Here is a 21,277-nt window from a genome sequence, read left to right on the forward strand (position 1 = left end):
GCAAGGCAACCCAGTGCCTTACATGCCATGAACTAGTATTGGGTCGCGACCCAAACTTTGAAAAACACTGCAGTAGAACCTCAGGGTTACGAGCACCAGTTACACAAACTGACTGGTCAACCACACACCTCATTTGGAACCATAAGTACACAATTAAGAAGCAGGAGACACAAAAAAAGCAAACACAATACTGTACTGTACTGTGTTAAATGTAAACTACTGAAATATATAAAAATAAATGGAAAGTTTAAAAAAGATTTGGCGAGATAAGAGAACAGTTTCTGTGCTTGTTTCATTTAAATTAAGATGGTTAAAAGCAGCATTGTTCTTCTGCACAGTAAATTTTAAAATCTGTGTTAAGTCAATGTCCAGCTGTAAAATTTTGAAAGAACCACAACGTTTTTTTCCAGAGTTATGAATGTTTCAGGGTTACGAACAACCTCCATTCCCAAGACCTTCTGGCTGCCGTGCACGCAGCACACACACCTAATTGGAATTGACATGAGCAATCACTTGAAGAACTATTGTGACCTATTATAAGATTTGAATGACAAGAGACTCAAGTAAAACTCCTGAGTTCCAATCATCAAATAGCAGTGGTTCGATCAAGAATGTCACTTGTGTCAAAACTAGATATGGACATTCTGAAGCTCAGCATTTTCATTTGCACAGATAGCAGCACCCAAAGTGGACTTTTAGAGCTCAGCTGTTCCGTAACAGTGCTAGTCTTGGAGCCTGAGAGTAGCCTGAAAGGCTGTGGCATAACTGCACATAATTGCTTCTTGTCTTAATCTGATTAATACCAGAGTAGTCCAGAGTGCCATTAACAACAGAACAAATAGATGATTACTTTAATTGTAACATTACCTCCACAGTCTTAGCAATTTAAATTGAAAGCACCACAGTTCAACAAGGTCCTCACGCAAAATATATTGGGGAGGTCACAGATGCAGGCATGGGCAAGCCTACCTTCTCGTGGTCTCATACAAAGTAAGAGTACAACTCCAGCTAAGAAAAAGTACACCAATCTCAAGCCAAATAGTGAGGGATGCTTCGCACTTCCTGTCCCACTTGTGTTTCTATGTTAATGTTGTAGAGCAGTGGTTCTCAAACTTTTTTGTTCGTGGATCACTTGAAAATTGCTGAGGGTCTCGGTGGACCATTTAATGATCTTTCCAAATGTTGTTTGTACCGTTAGCTAACTATTGTAAAGTGCTTTGGATAAAAACGCTATATAAAAAATCCTTAATAATAAATGTTGTTTTGTTCTACAAATAAAAGCACACAACTCATATTTTAATATCAGTGGTCCTACCTTTCTAATGCAATGGATGTGCTCTCTTTTCCACACCACAGCAGCCCCCGAGCTGGGCCTGGGAAGGAGGGGGGGGGTCTCTCCCCTGCCACAGCAGCCACAGAGCTAAGGCTGGGAAGGAGGGGGGTTTCTCCCCAGCAGCTGCAGCCCTGGAGCTGGGGAAAGTTGCCTCTTTCTCTGGCCACCGCAGCCCTGCACGTCCCAAATTCACCCCACCCCCTCTTCTCACTCCACTGCCCCCTCCCACCTACTCCCTATTCCCCCCAAGGCCACCACATGACCTTATATGTGCATCTTCTACAGGGTCCAGGCACCTAATTAGTGGAACCACGGGCCTGCACGGCTCCACTAATTAGGTGGGTGGCCCTTCATTCTCTCATGTATGGCCGCCCAGGTGTGCCCCTTAGAGGGAACTATCCATGGACCACCTGAATGGAGGTGGTCCACGGACCACAGTTTGAGAACCTCTGTTGTAGAGAAAGTCTGTCTCTCAAACTATTTTCTAACAAGGTAATCTGCACTAATAAGCAAAAGGCAGCCAGCGTGAGACTGTAGAATATGTTCAGCAAGGGAAATGGCTGCATGGAGAGTAAAATGGAGGTAGTTAATGTGATCTGGCAATGAAAAGGCTACAATGGTTGGGGAGGGAGGCAAGTGAGAGGAAGGAGCACAGAGTGTGAAGTCACAAGCATTTTTTCTCACCAGTACTGGTCTAGAGCAGTTGTACACATGATCTTCTCCAGCTTTGGTCTCAAACACAATCTCTCGCCCAGACCAGGCCCCAGAATAGGGCATGTACCTATTCACTCTCTCGAGTGACAAATACATTTGATCCTCGAGTGGCTACAGATATTCATGCATAGAATAAGTGGCCAATCGAGTAGTGTCTGCTGCTCTATTTCTTCTTAGCATCATCAACTTGGATTTCACCTCAAGGAGGCAGCAGTGCATATAAGGCCAATAATCTTCCATGAACCACTGCAAATATCCTTTTAAAGCTCCCGACTGCAGCTACCCACCACAGAGGCCTCTCTCCCCCTTCTTTCTTTAGGATTGGAAACAAACTAGGCAACAAGAGGCTAGTTGCACACAAAACACACACAGATATTAGTTAATCTGACATTTACAAGGGCAGATATAGAAATAATATTGCACAGCTAGCCCTGGAGAGAGGCAGAACTGTCCAAGCAGCACACATAAAGGGCAAGTCTAACCGAGCAGCAGGAAAACGTTACTCGGTTAAATGGAAAACTTCTCCACACAACCTCAGGCCCGCTTTATAAAAATGTTCGCAGTGATTTAACCATTCACAAAAGACATCAAGATAAGTACTCAGGTGACTGAAAACCTCAATTTATCCTCAGAATAGGACAGGTATAGCATAAGTAGCACCACACACACACACTTCCCCTACACTGTCCCACTAGCACGCTTAACCCTACATCTATGGGTAGTATAGGACTATTTCTAGAGATGAGAAGGGATTTCAATCTCTATGGCCCGTTCAACCCTACACTTTTCTAAAGAATCTCAACCAAGGGTGCTAACTGAGATATAAGTCCAACACAGATTGCAAAGAGTTATAAAAGGATCACAAAATTGGGTGACCAGGCAACAAAATGGAAAAAGAAATTAAATGCTGACAAATGCAAAGTAATGCATATTGGAAAACATAATCCCAACTATACATACAAAATGATGAAGTTTAAATTAGCTGTTACCACTTAAGAAAGATCTTGGAATCATCATGGATAGTTTTCTGAAAACGTCTGCTCAGTGTGCAGCAGCAGACAAAAAAAGCTAACAATGTTAGGAACCATTACAAAAGAGATAGATAATGCCACAAAAATCCACAGTACACCCACATCTTGAATACTGAGTGCAGTTCTGGTCACCCCATCTCAAAAAAGATCTATTAGAACTGGAAAAAGTACAAAGAAGGGCAACAAAAGTGATTAGGAATATGGAACAATGTCCATATGAGGAGAGGTTAAGAAGACTGGGACAGTTTAGAAAAGTTTAGAAAAGAGACTGCTGTGGAGAAAGTGAGTAAGGAAATGTTATTTATCCCTTCATATAAACACAAGAACTAAAGGTCACCCAATGAAATTAATAGGCAGTAGGCTTAAAACAAACAAAAGGAAGCACTTCTTCAGACAGTGGACAGTCAACCTGTGGAACTCATTGCCAGGGGATGTTGTGAAGGCCAAAAGTATAACTAGGTTCAAAAAAAGAATTAGATAAGTTCATGGAGGATGGGCCCATCAATCGCTGTTAGCCAGGATGGTCAAGGACACAATCCCATGCTCTGGATGTCCCTAAACTTCTGACTGCTGGAAGCTGGGACTGTTCTGTTCACTCCCTCTGAAGCATCTGTCACCAGCCACTGTTGGAAGACAGGACATGGGCTAGATGGACCATTGGTTTGACCCAGTAAGGCCATTCTTATGTTCATTTGCCCACTACGAACCAAATTGAGATAATCAACTCATTTCAAACAATCATCCAGTCTGTCAGTGGTAGTAACTTTTGGGCCCTGCCAAATCTGAGCTGTGGGCAAAGCGATGACCTAGAAGCAAACAGCTCTGCATCTCACTGCCTGGTTTCTCAAACTGGTAGTCTCCCAAAACAAGAGTAAACACCCATTAAACTCAGAATGCAACCCATGAGCTGACAAAGAGATGAGAACATAATTTCCTTGATAGTCCTCTACTCAACAGGTCTACTAACTCCACAGAAGATCATTAGCCCACTCATATTGCATGCCAATCACATAGGACAGAAAATATGAGGCTGCTGGTATGAACTGGATATCCTCCTGGTATCTCTGGAATATCCAGTGGTGGACTTTAGTTATAAGGGACAAGCAAACATGTCCCCTTGACTATGCAGGAGAAAGATCTTCCAGCTTTAGCAACAACTGTGGATAACTTACATACTAATGTGAAACATGCAGCCCGAAATCACAAAGAAGCAAACCAACTAGGACTTTAGAATCAATATGCTTAAGATCTGATCTCCTTTCTGGGGAACCTACCTGACACTGCTCCTTCAGGTCCATGGCTGCACGGTTCTGTAAGCATACCCAACACAATGTAACTATCCCTCCGGGGGAGAACCTCTCCTAGGTGTGTATGAAACCTTGGTTACTGTTATTGTAACACCATCTGCAGAAACAAAAAGGGCAAGAGTCAGATTTTCTGCCACACTCTCTTTAAGACAAGTGTACAATGAAGCTGATAGACTTTAAATGAAAGGAAAGGGGTGTATGTGAGAGAAACCTGGAGTAGAAGGTGGTTCTAAATTGTGCCCCATTAGTTTGCAGTCCCCCACCCCAAGTGGGCTTTATCAGTTTAACTTTCGAAAAAGCTGTCAGCACTAGATGAATTAAATTCCCTGCAGAGCAAAATAAATTTAATGCAGCAGCCTTGACATATATCCTGGCACACATCCAGGAGAACTGCCAAACTCTGCCCCTAGCAAGAAGCTAGATTCCACCAGGTGTTCCGAAGACAGCAGGCTGAAATGCCAGCCAGCAGACGTGTGATCGGACCAGGCTGTCACCAGCAGCCATTTGTCTTGCTATTTTTATCTAACCGGGGCTCTGTCCAGCTAATCTCTAATGGAGCCTGCAGTAATGACTCTTCCATTTGCTGAAACGCCACATCAGATCCTCTTTGACAAGGCTATGCTACAGGGCTAAACTCAAATCTGACCCATCATTAAACAGGCCAGAAGGCCTAAAGAATGGCTCCAGACCACCAGGGACTAGACTAGCAAATTTTATTTTAGCAAAACTGAGATTAACAGAGCTATAGCAGGAGACAGCTCTGGAACGCACTTTCCCCCTTGCTCTGACATAGCCTGAAGTGGTTGACCTTCAGGGCACACAGCAAGACTCATCTATTATTTTGGACTCTGCAGGGAGGGGACTAGTTGAAGGAATTCGGTAGTTCATTGCAGGGTATTATATTTAGGAGGGGATCATCTTAAATATTAAATGAGTTGAGATAGTAAAAGGGGCTATATGATGAAGTGGCCTTGGGCCGCAGAGTCGTTTGGAGGTAAGGGTTAATGACTCTTGTATTTTTAACAGTTATGTAGAGTCAGAGCTTGGACAGATGCTTCTAATAAAAAGGAGAGACACAGTTCATCAAACTGACTAATTCCAGGTCTATATTTACTAAACTGAAACAAAATCCTGTGTTGTGGGTCTAGGCTGGATATGGTCACCAGACTTTTCACCCTATCCTAGTCTATAGGTAAGCCCATTTTTCACAGCAGATGGATTCTGCTGATCCCAGCTGGTTGTCTCCCAGCTCCCTGCGATCTTTGTGCACGGCGCTGTTCTCTATGGCAGCAGTGTAACTAGATTCATTTGAGCACAAAAGGAACCCTCAGCTCCCTTAGAAAGCAATGTTCCCCCTGTGACTATGACCATGCACATGTATATGTTTTTAGGTGAGATGCAGACACCAACAATTTGATCAACTTAATGTACCCTCTCTATATATATATGATACTCCTGGGGGAATTCTGCATCATTGCGCATGCGCAGAATTTATGGGCCCTGCAGATTTCTTTGCTTCTCTGCAGAAAAATGACTTCTGACAGGGAAGCAAAAGGAAGCCACAAGAGCAGTCATGTGTCCCCTCCCCGGCAGTGCAGGCAGGTCAGTTTGGGCAGCTGGTAGAGACGTAAAACACCACCGGGGGGAAGGGGGAGTGAGCAGTCTTGCGTGTGAGAGACAGACACACTGTCCCTCTCGCTCGCTATTGCAGCACGCTTGGCATGGAGGGGCATGGCTTTGGGGTGTTTCTGAAGAGGTAGGCGTGGGGCAGGCTCTGTCCCCTCAGGCAGAGCAGAATGTAGCAGCCTGCCTGCTTAGTGAATTGTTCCCATTGTTCTTAGTGAATTCCCCCAGGAGTATAAAACGGGTGTAAAAATTTTAAGTCTCCTTTATATTGCCAGAGTGGTGTAAAGGAGCCTTATTGTAAAGGACAGTCTGGCCTTATAAGTGCTTATGGTGCTTTAGTGATTAGAACTGGTATTTGGGGGGAAGGGATAGCTCAGTGGTTTGAGCACTGGCCTGCTAAACCCAGGGTTGTGAGTTCAGTCCTTGAGGGGGCCACTTAGGGAACTGGGGCAAAAATTGGTCCTGCTAGTGAAGGCAGGGGGCTGGACTTGATGACCTTTCAAGGTCCCTTCCAGTTCTAGGAGATTGGTATATCTCCTATTATTATTATTATATAAATTTTTGGACTGAAAAAATTTCCTATCAAAAAGTGCTCCATGAACTGTTTGCTATTAACCTTTTTGGAAATGGTCAGTAGCCAGTATAAATTGTGAATCTGAGTCTCCAGCCCTCACTTGCTCTTCGGTTGCCTATGACATAACACTGAGCATATGGCTGCGTATATTTGTTGACTAATAACTAGACATAAAGGGTCAATACTAGCTCCATCACTATTAGATAGAGGGGATCTGATGATTTTCTCCAATGCTCCCCACACCCATTCATTGTATTGTAGTTTAAATAAATTACCAAAATAATTGAAACCAGCATTATTTTGATAAAAATAGGCAGAATTTTGCAGAAGTTTAAAATATTGTGCACAGAATTTTTAATTTTTTGGCGCAGAACTCCCCCAGGAGTAATATGCACCTTATACATCACTTGAAAATGTTATGTCTACTTTAAGACAAGGTATGATGTGAAGCTGTCAAGTGGTGCAATTACCACAGAAACGGAGATAAAACAATGACACCACATTAAAATGACCACTTTGAAATATTTCCATTTGTTTCTGTTTAATGACTATATTATTTCAAAACATAAAATTGGATTTCTTTGTGATCTCAAAGCATCACAATAACAATCTAAAGGTAAAACAAATCTAATCAATTTGTACAGATATCACTGAAATGTAATAGAGCTGGTGACATTTCTAGTCAACATCATCATCATCATCTTGTTCATCATGCTGAGAGTGTGTGGGTTATCGTAATCTTCCTTAGCACATACACAGTTCTTTGCAGGGAAGTCTGTTGACTACAAACACAGTTGATTGTGCAGTGACCCCTATAGGTACAGGCACAAATAAGATCTTCTAGAAGCTCAGATGCCCTGCGGCCCTTGGAGAATACGGGAAGTAGTTCACAGTGGTGCTGAAAATTTTTATAGTGGGGTTGCTGAGCGCCATTGAACCAAACTGTAAACCTTATATATAATGGAACCCACGTCAAGCCAGGGGACGCGGCAGCCCCCGCCACCCCACTCCCAGCACCCTTAGTTCCAGCACCAGTGGTAATTCATCCACATTTTTCCATCCATGTTGCAATGGTGTTCCAATATCTGGTTTGTCTATGTACGCAGACATCCAAATAGTTGTTTGCCAGGATGCTCTTTTGACATATTCTTCAAAACTGTCATATGGTCGGCGTTTGGCCAGTGACTTGTCCTTTTTGTTGGCTAGATTGAGGCACAAGCAATTCAGGTCTCTGTGGGTCTCCTTTTCTCTCTCACTCTGGTCATACAGCAGTACTACAGACTTTCTTCTTGCAAAAATTGCAGCTTGCGTCACTCTCCCTCCATCAGGCAAGATTTCTGAAGCGGTAAGCTCCCTTTGTTTTGATGACATTAAACACAGACTTCCCCCCCTCCCCAATATCAAATAGGGATGACACAGAGTTACACCCGTTAATTAGTGTGCAGCAGGAAGTATGTTGCAGAAGTCAGGTCTGAGGTGTGTAACAAATTGTGTGCACAGGTATGAAATTACACTTGTCTGTTGTGCTGGTAGTGGTGCCTATTTCAATCAACACATTATCATTTTTGGAAAGCAGTGAACAGCAAGCACCAAAACTTCAAGTGACCTAATTACTATGGTTCCTTTGACACCAAGAGACCCAAAAGCCATATTGGCACATACAATCTGCAGTAGCATCCTTGTGTCCACTTCTTCAGTACTGTACAAATCTTGGGCTTCTTCAACACCTCTACTGGTGGTGGACTTTGTTACTTCACTCTCAGGTACATTTTGAAACATATATTCACAGAGAAATTTTACAAGTGACTGCTGGCTGGATGCCACGGTTAGAAACTTCTTCCCTGGAGGCACAGGCCACCCAATCAATCAACTGGTATTTCTTGCATCCAATCTTAGATCCTATCCAGCGCTGTCCTTCTGCAATTTTCACAGAGTTACTGCTGTCATATCAAAGACTTTGATTACAAATTAACTTGGACTCAGCAGCCAATTCATCAAATGTGTGGAATTTGTCTCCAGCCATCATTTGTACGACAGCCATGGCATTTCACAGCATGGTACACTGTGATTTCCTTCTTGCATGCTCTTAGCTTGTGGATTCTTTCATCTTGAGCTTCCAGCTGATGCCTTAATACAGCTTTGTCTATTCTTCTCATTGTTCCATCACCATGAAAGAGGGACATAGGCACAGGTCCTACAGGGTGACTAAGAACAGTTGCCATTGAAACATAATCTCTCCATCTTGCTAAGGACAGGGCTCTACAGAAAACAATTTCTGGACTGATAGCTGCCGTGATTGTCCCTCCCCTGACAGATAAATTTGGTCTTCTTGGCCATGTCAGCAAATGATCATGTCAAATTTCTTGACTGGGCTGAAGAAGCTACGTGTCCCATCAGAATTAAGAGAATCTCTCACATCTCTCCAATTGTTATTCACCAACATCTGCTATTTTCAGTAGACTCTTGTACATCTGATGTTACATGCAGTCCAGAGAACGTTATTAAGCACCTCTGGATTGTGATTCAGGGTCAAATGGGTGTGTCATATTGTTGATGATATGGCTGGTAAAAGCTGTAACATGCTCTTCAACCCTCTTCAGTGCAGAGACAAGGACTTGTCTGTGGACTTTATTGTCACTACTTCTTGTTAGACAACTTCTTTCCCTCATAGTTTTTGTATATTCATAACATGAAGCTGTGTATTGTCATCTCTAACACTAATGAACTTTACTTAAGTGTCACTAAATTAAAAATCTAGTTCCTAGAATATTTCAAAAGCATGTGTAGGCAATTACAAATTAAAACGTTCTACCAGGAAGACTAGAGCTACACTGTATGTACAAAAGCTTACAAATGGAGCAGCATTACATTAGGAATTCATGTACATTTATATCTACCCACTGCAGTATAAACTGTGGGCAAACTACTGCTATTAGTGCACGACGTTCAGTGAGAGACTACTCTAGTCAGCAAATTTCAGCTGAAAATATAGAAAACTATTATAATCACTTGTGAGAGACTTTGCCAATTAAGAATATGCAATGTGAAAACATTTCATGTTAATATATTGCAAAATGTTGATATACAGCATTTTTGCTTAATCATTTCTAAAAAAAAAAAACTTGCTCATGCAAAACCAATACAAATCTTTTAGTACATTGTAATTTGGTAGCTTTGACCAATAAACACCACAATAAGGTGTTGAAATTAACTTAAACAGTAAAAACTGTAGTCACAGTCGTGTGGCAGTGTGTTTCTGGAACTGTGCAAAAAATGACACTTTCATTTTGGAAACCATTGTTGCACCTCGCCTACAGGCTTACAGCACCACCTGACAGCTCCACATGATACCTCATCTAAATGTACATAAAATAAGCTTTCAAATGATACATGATGTGGGTTGTGTAGGGTGGGTACCTTAAACTCCAAAAATATGGCCCTTTGTGGAGAACTGCCACACACCCAAGTGTCACATATAAGCATTTCCGCTCATGCAGATATCTGCATTTGAGGTTACACATACTCAGTTCATTTGCTAGGGATGAACTGTTCAGAGTACATAGGACAAAAACCATCTAATTACTTTTGCTGTCTCTACCTTCTGACTGGCACATCACCAGAATTAGCTAGCAGTCCTGACTCAGCCTGTTTTCTGTTTTGTGACCCTCACAGGCAAAGAGAGGGTATGGGAATGATGCTATCTTCTCCAATTGCTCAATCAACTATGTCAGGCCAATTAGCAAGTGCAATGAAAAGATCAGGGGCTGGGAATGGGAAGGAGGCACATATACCTTAGTATGCCCCTAGAGAGCAAAATAGCACCTTGCTATCTTGCCCTTAACTCAGGGATCACTTCAGCACAAGACAAAGGGAGAAAGGATGGACTTTTAAAATGAAGGAAAATGGCAATTCAGAGAAGGGTTTGAGAAAGCTCCATGATTCTTCTTCCTATGAGACCAAATAGGAGACTCATGGCCTTGACTAGCAAGGACACACTCAGCTACCTAGAGGGCAAAACCACAAAAGCAGAAAGTGAAGAAAACATCCTGAATGTTCTCTGTGCTGATCCAGTGTAGCCCAGATCATTAGCAGTGGTGGCTCTGCTCTGCTCCCCCTTCCAGTACCATTTGAACAGAAGGAGGTCATGAAGGGAGACAGCTGTGCAGGTAACAGCCTTGCTCAGCACTGCGGTGACATTCTGTTTCAGACAGCAAACTGAAATGTGATCTTGAAGGCAAAACATGCCACTTGTCAAAGCTCAAAACACATTGTTCAGCATGTGTAGGAGTGTCACTCTAAGATCAGTGAAAACATCTATAGTGCCAGGGTGCAGGGAGGGGGACTCTCAACAGTGAAGAAGCTAGACACACATTGTTTGGAAAGAGTGGATACTCTTTAACTACATAAATCTAAATGGCTACCAAAACAATGAACAACAATTCTGAAGATCTCCATAGCTATCTAATCATCCCGTAAAAGGAGATCTAGACACATAGGGTTTCCCCAAAGTCTGAACAGAACTGAAGTGAACCTCATCATCAATTTAATTTTTCTCTCCCCCAACTTAAGGTGACAAAAATGGTTAGGTCCTAAACACTTCAAAAGTGGAGCAATGAACCTGCATCCTTTTTGTGACACTCCAGATACACACAGAAAGCAGATCTTTTCTCAGCAGAACCATACTTTAAAGAGTTTTGTCACTAGCTAACGGTAGATAAGCTATGATGTTTATATGACGAAGATGACTGAAACCACAGACAAAGTCTGTCTTCTCTGGCTAGATCAGTACTTGAATCATCTAAAATATAATTTGCCTGCATGTTTTTCAAATACATATTCTATTATCAAACAATCCCCAATTTGTTTGCGACATTTATGTGGTATTCACTAAAAACAATTTTCACAGTACCGGGGGGGGGTGTCATGATACAAATAGTAAATATGGCTTCACAGAATTAGAGGTGCCCACACTTCATAGCTTCTGTAGGCCAAGCTCACTGCACATACCAGGAGTTCCTTGCATTTCTCCATTTATCCCATGGGCCCCCTGTGTGCCATTCTCCCATCCCCTTCTATTTCAGGGACTCCCTGCAGCTCCTGCCCCAGCCCTTCCAGCACATGCCAGTAGTTCTGTGGCCCAGACCCTCAAAAGTATTTAGGTGTATAACTTCCATTGATTTCAGTGGAAGTTAGGAGCCTAAATACTTTTGAGGATCTGGGCCTGGGTCCCCCCCTACCATTCCCTTTCTGGCACATGCCAGGGGCTCTGTGTCTCCCTCTCCCTCCCCAGTGACAGGTCTGGAAGAGGTTAACTTGCGGTGAGAGATTCAGTTAGCTCCTTCCCAGATGCACTTGTACAGACTATTAGGCATGGGTGCAGGATTTAGAAAGGGAGGAAGAAGGGGAGAAAAGTAGATAGGCTTCTTCAGTGGTTGAGCTGGAAGCCTTAGTTGAGACAAGGGCCCGGTGAGCTGTAGTCTGCTTGAAACCTGGAGTAAGGGAAGGAGCACACCAGCTCCTAGATTGTGGGATTGACTAAGGCACAGAAACCTGTGCCTACACCGGAGAACAGTCTAGAACAGCCAAAGCATGCCTGCAATTAGGTGGCTGCCAGCTGTGTTCAGCTGGACTGATGCTTGGTTTTTTTTATACACTTCTGTTGGACTCCAGTAATGGATTCTGTGGCCCTGAAAAGGGACAGACTCTGTAAAGTGGTCTGGCTGGAGGGAAGGTCACTCCTACAGCCAAAATAGGCCAAAGGACATTGGGGGAAACTGGGGCAGTGTTGCTGCATCAATACACCTGGCCAAAAGGGACTATACTTGAGTGACACCTTTGCTACATTCTCCCTCCCCTCCATACCAGAGTCCCACATTCTAGGGTCTCTGTATGCACCCCCATTCCCTCTTCCCATACCAGGGTCCCCTACTTCCTCCCATGCCAGAGCCGCTGTACTCCCATTCCCACCTTCCCTCCAGGGCCTCTGTATGCCCCCACTCTCCTCTTCCTGATATCAGGGCCCCACAGGCCAGGGGCTCTGTGTTCCCCCACCCCCCATGACAGGGGCTCTGTGTGCTCCCACCTCCCACTTTCCCCTTGCCCCCTCAATACTACTATTTATCTTTTCTGTCTGGGAGATAAGTCATGCAGGGTGCCAACATTTTAAACTCCACTGGGAGGACGAGCAGAGATGAGATATGGGTATTATACTGGATGTTGTTAATGGGTACCATCAACTTGATTTTTGAACAGTAGACAATTACAGAGGTGTTTGAAGCTATGACTCTGCTAAGCAGACGACGGAAACTCTGCACCCCCCACTATTTCATCTCTTCTGGTTTTCAGATTTCCCCCAAAAAATCAATAGGGTTCTACCTATTGATGCCTAGAACAATCCCTGGAATTCTGGAACTGATAGGATGTAGCATTCAAATGTTATTGCATTACACCACGCAGAGAAATGCCATCAGGCTGAGTGAAAAGCCTTGCAAGCTCAGTCAAATAATATAGCCAGGGTAACTGCTGCCTTTAACGTTCAGTTGTTCTCTCAATACATTACTTAGGTCAGCAGCAATGAGGTAATGTTCCATGCAGGGCCAATTCTGTGACAATTCCGCAGAACTGAGCCAATAATTACCTAGAGGAACATAGGGAGATTCGTAGTTTTATTTCAGAATATTTTCTCTTTATTTCAATTTATAATAATGCATCCATCCACTGCTTTGGCCTCGTGCTCATTCAACATGAAACAACAATCAGACCCAGTGTCCAACAAATTGAACCCTTCCAAATGCAAAACAAAACTTTCCCACTACCCTCCACTGACCCCTCCCATCCAGAAAAAGCCTGGAGAAAAAGTGAGACTTGTAGCTTGATCTGAAGGTCAACAAGTTTCCATCAGCTAAGCAGCATTTGAAACACCTGCCTGAACATCAGATGCTGAGCCTCCGGAGGGATCCATCTGAATATTAAAATAATCATCTTTAGAATTAAACATGGTCTCCCCAAATTTGGGCATTTATAAAGTATATTTCTTAAATCTGAGTTTGCATATATTAGTAATAATATTCTGCATTTGTCAAACATCTCCCATCCAAGAATTTCAAAGTACTGCAGAAACATTAACTGATTAAGCCTCACAACACCTTTTTGATGCATTTAGGTTATATAATCCAACAATTAAAAACACTACGCTGGGATACATTATACAAGATGTACGATAGCAGCAGTTGAATAGAAAAATCAGACAATTACACTATCAATACACCTGGAAAAAAACTGTGCTCCAAAAGCATCCCATGTTACTAATATTCCAGGAGGAGAAAAAAAAATATTCCTGGCTACAGAGTTTTCCCTGGAGTGTTAAATTCCTAATGCTTTTACTTTATTTAAGTAGAATTCCCAATCTGTATTACGTCTACAAAGAAGATGGAGAGAGTCTGAACATCTCATTGCCAGAAATGAATCCCACAAGAAGAGAATTCTAATACATAACCTAGAATAGAAACATGGGGGAAACACATAAGAGAAAAAAACAGCTGCGCCTTAGAAAGAATGGCTTGGATTAACACTGGGGTTTTTTTTATATTAGCAATGCCATAGGGGCTTCCTGTTCACCCATATTTAGCATCTAGCAGATAATTTGTAATACACTGTGTTTACTGATAGCTGGGGTTCATGGAGCGCTTAAAAGTGGTATTGTTAATTTTGTTAATGCCCAGCAAGTGTGTACAGTAACTAAAGCAGATGAACTGGCAGTCTGAATCTCAGATTCTATTTCTGCCCCTAATTCACTGTTTGATCTGGGACAAACCATAACATCTCTGCCTCAGTGTCCCTACTTTATAGATCAGGCTAATACTTACCTACTTCACAGGTGAGCTGTGTGGTATAGTTCATTAACATCTCTAAGGTTGGGGAGATCATCTAAAAGAAGTTACCATATAAACGTGACGTAGTGTTGCTTAAAAACTGACAACAAAAAAAGAGTACTCAAGAAATATTCCCTGGGTATTTCCACTGTTCTGTGGCTGTAGATGAGTCTTGGACTTGTCTACAAGGGATGTTACTGTGGGGCAACCAGAGTATGAATCTACAGTGTGCTAGGGTGGCACACAGAAAGGACCTATGTGGATATACCTATAGGTTTGTAGCATGCTTTGACATGTAACATGAAATTTTAGTGCACTGTAGCAATGTCCACACAGGATGTTATCATGCTGTAAACCAGTGAGCTGTAAATTCAGACCTTGGCTTTCTGTGCAATAACATCTCATGTAGACAAGCCCTCAACTTATTCCACGAAAGTTCACTTTTCTTGCTAACAGAAGAGGAGACTCATTCTGCCTTGAAATCAGTGAGGAAAGCACTGGATTTTGAAACCCAAGGTATGTCTACGCTACAGCAGCACAGCTACAGCACCGCAGCTGTGCTGTTGTAGTTCTATAGTGTAGATGCTTCCTACATTGACCGGGGCGGGGGGGTTCCATCAATGTAGTTAATTGGAATAATTCTTCCATCAACCTTGCTGTGGCTACACCAGGGGCTAGGTCAACCTAACTACAGTGCTCATGGCATGAACATTTTCACAGCCCTGACCAATGTGACTATGTCAATCTAATTTGTAAGTGTAAACTTGACCCCAATTTGAAATTAATTTCAATATACATTTTGAAACATTTGCTACTAAAATTAGTTGTTTCCATTTTACTTGCATTTCTTTCTTATTTTCAGAGGTTTCCTAACAAGAAATGCACATTTGACCCCTTCTTTTCTTGTTCAGCACAACAGTCTCAGACCAGAACATTGCCCCCAAAGGATGGGGTGGGGGGAGGGTGTCTAAGGCAGAAGTCAAGCAGCAAGGATAGAGAACGTGAATCTGGGAGAGAGGTCTGGTCCAGAAAAGCTCTCTCAAGTAGACAGTCCTTAATCATACAAGTGATGGGATTACTTCCAAGACATAGGTTTAACAGGAGCCCTACACATTTGAAACAAAATACATCTTTCATTTTAATTTTTTCCCTGTTAGTGAAGTAGTAACTGCCAGATGGATCAGGCCAGTGGTCTATCTAGTCTGATCCAGTATCCTGCCTGGCAGGACCAGCTGCTTCAGAGGAAGGTACAATAGGTCTGAACTAAGCAATCACAGACTAACCTGCCCATACAGAGAGATTCTTCCTAACACCTGTAATTTACAGATTGGATCATGCCTTGAAACAGGAGGATTTACATCCCTTCCAAAAAAATGTTTTAAATGACAACTTTAACATAAAGATGGCCAATCTTTATTAAATACTAGTAAGCTCTTGATGGGTGAAAGTTGTCTTACAGTTTATATTATTTAAAATGTGTCAGCTGGAGCTTGAAAGTCTTGCCACTGACTTGAATGGCTTCTGTATGAGATCCTTGATAGGCCTCACCTAAATAAGCCAACAATAGGCAATAGGTTATAATAAATTAGTAGTAGTTTTATCAACAAAGTCAACCAGAGGCTTAAGCGATGGGTGCATCCTTTTATAAATACAAAAACTAAAGATAACAGGTGCAGATTAATAAAGTCAATAAAAAATCTATTACTTTCATTCCTTTGGCAAAGAAAATTAAAAAGCTAGATTTTTGGAGGTTTCCTTTATCTACTCTATTCCAGGTGCTTATACACCTCCCTGAGCCCACCATATAGGGAAGTAGCATGTCCTAGTATTCAGTCTGAGACAAAGTAAAAAAACAACCTAATATTTACAGCAATGTGGGGCCCAGTTCTGAAAAGTGATGAGAGCTCTCTTGTCCCATCAGCTTCAACAGTAGCAATGAGTCTTCAGCAGCTTCCTAGGATGAGGCCCCAAAAGAGCAAACATAATACTAGAACATTTCACAGTATATGTATACAAGGATGGATAGTACCAAAGAAGTGACATATCATCCAACATTGTGATGCTCAGAGGCTATGGTAATGGCGACCTTAGAAGTCCCTCAATAGATAAACAGTGGGGGAAGGGGAAGTGGAGATAAGATTGCAAGTGGGGATTGCAAGCTGTATTCACAGGTTCTTTTGCCAAATTCATCTTGCTTGCCTAGACTGGCCCCACTGATATAAGATCAGCTCATGCTCTTTAGTACCAGCCTAAAAACAAGGGTACTGCATGCATAACTACATTTTGTTACTGTGTGTAACCAGACAGACACAGACCAATTCTCCTTGCAATAGTTACCGCCTGCAGGTATTTAACAACTTCAATGTCTGTAGGATTTTGTTCTCCAAGAGTTCCCCAGAAGCAAACATCAAAGGAACACCACCAACAAACTCAAGTTTCTCATAAGTTCAAAACAAAGTACAGCCCTTCTGTGCGAAAGACTGAATGGTGCTAGTCAATCCAATCACTTGGACATTATTGAAACAAGTTTGCATGCGAGATCTATAGTCTAGATTCTCTCACTACAAATTGGCAAAGATGGGCAAAGTTACAGGGCTGACTCGTTGTAGTGTGTGGAGAGTAGATAGTAATGCATGCCACACCTTCTCATGACTCATCTACCCCTAGCTCACCTTGAAAGACATCCTCCCCCATTCACACAGGAGTATTCTGGACAAAGAGACAAGATTCCACATTTACTGGATAAGTAATCATTGCCACCCAGTGCTAACAAATCCTTGGGCATGTGCTTCTTACATGTCTGGATACTGCGTGAGAACATTATACAGCCCGGACCAAAACCACAACTACACAGAAAAGAAAAAACTAACAGCAATGCTGTCTAGAGATTACAGTGAGGAGAGTCTAGACTCCTTGGTTCTATTCCCAGCTCTGCTATTAACATGCTGGAGACCTATGCCAAGACAATTAACCTGTCTGTTTCCTCATTTGTAAAAATGGGAATAATACCGACCCCAAAAGGGGTGCTGTGCGGCTTGTGTGTCTGTAAAGTGGTTTGATATGAAACGGACTAAAAACATGTGAAGCAGTCATGTTCAGAACACAAAGCATTTTATAGAAAAATAAGTATGCGAACTATGAATACTTGGCTGATATTACTGCATTGACTGTGTTCTAATTAGTGATGCAACAAGTGAGTCAGATGAAGGCTACTGTACTTTGGCAGGCACTACAGTTCAAGGAAGTTCAGCAGCTATTAAGGAATAATGTATGTTATTTTAAATAAATGTAAAAACTTCCAACTTGAAGGAGCCCAAAGTGTTTTATAAACTATATACACAACACCTGTCTGTGCAATTCAGCCACATGGGGGATGGAGGGTGTCAGCCATCCTACAGACAGCACCCTGTACAACGGCATAGGGGCTAAGGGAAAGAATTTTGAACAAGCACTCCACGGCAATTTCCTACTCTTACAAAAAGCATCATACAAACGTAATGCCATGCAGAACAGGCATCTCCCTTGGAAAGATGAATCAAATGAGTTTCTATGATTCAAAACTGCAGTCTCCCTTCCATGGACAAATCTTTGCCGTTTGGAGAGATGCTCCCATTTTAGTGCAGGTGATCATAAAGCAGTTATTTATAAGCTCTCCCTGCTAGGAAGCATTTTATAGTGACTTTTAACGAGATATTTAAAGCCTACAACATGGTTTTGAAATCTCCTCTGATGCTTGTATATATTATCGCTTCCCTCCAGCCCTCTCTGGTCTATTTAGATTATAAACTCTTCCGGGCAGGGGGCTCTCTCATTCTATATTTGTACAATGCCCAACATAGTGCTCTGATCGCTGCTGGGTCCATTGATGCTACCTATATAATAAATAATACGAAATTAAATTTCCTCAGCTGGAAAAAAGCCTCTACAGGGAGTTTATTTCAATAACACAATGGACGCAACATGCAGCCTCAGAACTAGAAAGATCAAATCCCTTCAAAGAATGGAAATTCAATGCAGTTAAACAGTGGAAATGAACTGCAAGATGATGCAAAACAAGAAAGGGCTGCATGAGAGTAGGAGAGCTAAACTGGGGCAAATAGCAACTGAGACACCATATAGACCCTCTTCCCCCATTAGGGTTTACTGGAACACCAGGGCAAGCTGGATAAGGGAGTATATCTATACTTTGAGCCAATCCCTAATAGCTCTGTCCACAGCTGAGAATTGCACCACTGCAACATGCAATAATGTAAATGAAGCAGTGCAAATTGCCAAAGTGCACCATGCATGCTAGCTATCCTCTTTCAGGTCCACTGTGTCCCTGCTGCACTCCTGCAGTTTCACTGCATGGATACCCATCCCAGAGTTCCAAGCACAGCTTCCCATCCAGTTTTCTGTCAAAAGAGAAATATCACTTCTCTTCCAAGTCCTGGAGAACAGAGCCTTGATTGGAGAGTTCAGTGAAGACACTACAGGCCTGAGCTAGGACGACTAATTGCACCAAGGCAGCTGAAATGGCACTGTTTTCAGTCTGTTACAACAGAGCAGAAGAAGCCAGGTGAGCTACAACTGCAGAGGCTTTGCTCAAAACAAGTGCAGCTGAAACAGTGCTGGAAAAATTGTGCAGCATTGGAAGAAAGTTCTTGTGTGTGGATGCAAAATGTGGTACAAGTATTGAAGGTGCCTGCAAAGGTAAAGTTCTCTAGTGTAATCAAGTGCCATGAAACACCACTGCAGTAGTGCCAAACCTAAATATTGAAAAATAATTTGTAAGGCACACACACACAAAAAGAGACACTTTTAAAAATAACAATATATGTTGAGGGCTCTCTCTCATTTTCATTTTTCTGGTTTTTTAACCTTTATGGTATACTTGGGTAACATTTTTCAATCATACCAGCAAAAAATTTACTCTGAACTAAAGCAGGGGTTCTCAAACTGGGGGTCGGGACTCCTCAGGGGGGCGCAAGGTTATTACATGGGGGGTCATGAGCTGTCAGCCTCCACTCCAAACTCTGCTTTGCCTCCAGCATTTATAATGGTGTTAAATATACAACAAAAGTGTTTTTAATTTATATGGGGGGGTCGCACTCAGAGGCTTGCTGTGTGAAAGGGGTCACCAGTGCAAAAGTTTGATAATGACTGCATTAAAGCAAGACTTGATGTAATCACATGACTCCAGAAGCTGAGGATTTAAGAAAAATACCAAATAGTAGGAGACCTGCAATAACAGAGTGAAATATGGTGGTGATGCTGCACACTCCCAGTCCCGCAAACCACCCCTCTAAGACCTCAATGAGGAGAGACAGCTCTATAGATAAAACCTCCAGGTCTCGGGGCTGGGGGATAAAGATGGGGGAGGGGAATACAGGCAAACTGTGGCTAATCCCCACAATGTGACACCCAGGCAGCTCCCAACCTGGCCACCCCTTCTCCAGTCCCCTAGGTCACAGGGAGCCCAGTAAGGTAGAGAGAAGTGAACACAACCAAACTGGAACTAGTCCCCCCGCCCCCTGGGGAGAGCAGCTCCCCCCACCCGGCAGCCCCAGCTCCCAGGGAGGCCAGTGGGGAGGGAAGGGGAATCTCCTCAGCAGCTTCTCCCTGGCTAGGACACTGCTCAGCTGGTCATTCCGCTGCCTGCACGGTACTTACCAGCCTTCCCTGAACTCTTCCTTGTGCCCCCTCGGGCGCGCTGAGCAGCTCCCCAGGGCGCCCCGCCAGCGCCTCACACCACCTACTCCAACAGCGCTAGAACCGCCATTTTTGTTACTGGCAAATACACCTTTTTTTCCCCCAGGCACCAGGCGCGCGACTTCAGGCACGGCTAAAGACGCCGTCGTCTGGTTGGTCAGATCCCGCCCGGGCTGCGGCATGCCGCACTGTGATAGGTCTGACGCGGATGAAGCAAGACGATGTGCATCCGCCCTTTCCTCAAGCTAGTCTGTGCTGAAGCTGTCTCGTGCTTGTAAAGCTTTGGGCTGCTGCCCGTGGGTTGCAACTGGAGCAGCTCGTTGAGCATCGCGTAGGGGTTTGTGCGTGCTCTGGAGAACTGCAGGGCAGAGCCCCGAGCTCTATAAGGCTGCCACCTGCTGAGCTCATTGCAAGGGGCAGCAATGCTGCTGCCGCCAATGTGCAGGAGGCACTATAATGCCACAACACAGTGACAGAGCCAGGACAATATTCCCTGGGGAGTGAACACCCCACAAACGGGTTCCTCATAGCGGGGAGCGTTTCCTGCGCCTTGCACAGCGCTGAGCATATTGTCAACCCGTAGCAAATTAAAGTAGCAAGCACCACTTTGTGGGTCATTCGCACAGGGTCATCAAATAGTTGCATGTGGAGGGTGACACCTACAGATATGCCTCTGCAACATCCTCATTGCTGAGTTTAGAGAGCAAAGGAGGTCTCTGCTAAGAAGACTGCAAAAGGAGATGAATCTAGAGGCGAAAGAATAAAGGGAGAGAGTGGGGCACAGAGAAGAAACGAGAAAGCACTGCAGGTTTAAAAACAAGGGAAATCAAGCCTATCTAAATGGAAACCTAAATAATTAGGATTTTTTAAAGGAAATGGAGGAAGTGAGGGGCAGGGAGAGAGACAGTATATTTTATTTAGCTACAGAAAGCTTTACACATCATTTTGAATTTGTGATGGGTTGGCTGTTTTTAAAACAAACACACACACTCTCTCTCTCTCTCATTTTAAATGTCCTCAGCCTCCATTATCCCCTCATTTGATTCCACTTAATGTTTTTTAAAGGCTAATGGGTATGTTCTCAAGTCTGAAAATAAAAATTGGGACAATCCTGCAAATACCAAAGCCAG

The 21,277-nt window shown here is 43.1% G+C and overlaps 1 protein-coding gene across 2 annotated transcripts in view; it reads right to left on the bottom strand.

The window, feature by feature from the left end:
• TMEM94 (transmembrane protein 94) overlaps positions 1–20,399 on the bottom strand; it is an 87,933-nt gene extending 67,534 nt beyond the window's left edge. Inside the window, exons 1-2 of one of the 2 annotated variants that reach the window (XM_044983187.1) lie at positions 20,109–20,399; positions 4,353–4,482 (exon numbers count right to left, since the gene is read on the bottom strand). In XM_044983187.1, coding sequence (XP_044839122.1) covers positions 4,353–4,376 — 24 coding nt within the window. In that variant the 5' untranslated portion in view covers positions 4,377–4,482; positions 20,109–20,399. The remainder of the gene's footprint in view (positions 1–4,352; positions 4,483–20,108) is intronic. The other variant, XM_044983188.1, reaches the window with a different exon arrangement.
• Positions 20,400–21,277: the final 878 nt, after the last annotated feature.

The sequence above is a fragment of the Mauremys mutica genome, chromosome 12, assembly GCF_020497125.1.
Source record: "Mauremys mutica isolate MM-2020 ecotype Southern chromosome 12, ASM2049712v1, whole genome shotgun sequence".
NCBI classification, from domain to species: Eukaryota; Metazoa; Chordata; order Testudines; family Geoemydidae; genus Mauremys; species Mauremys mutica.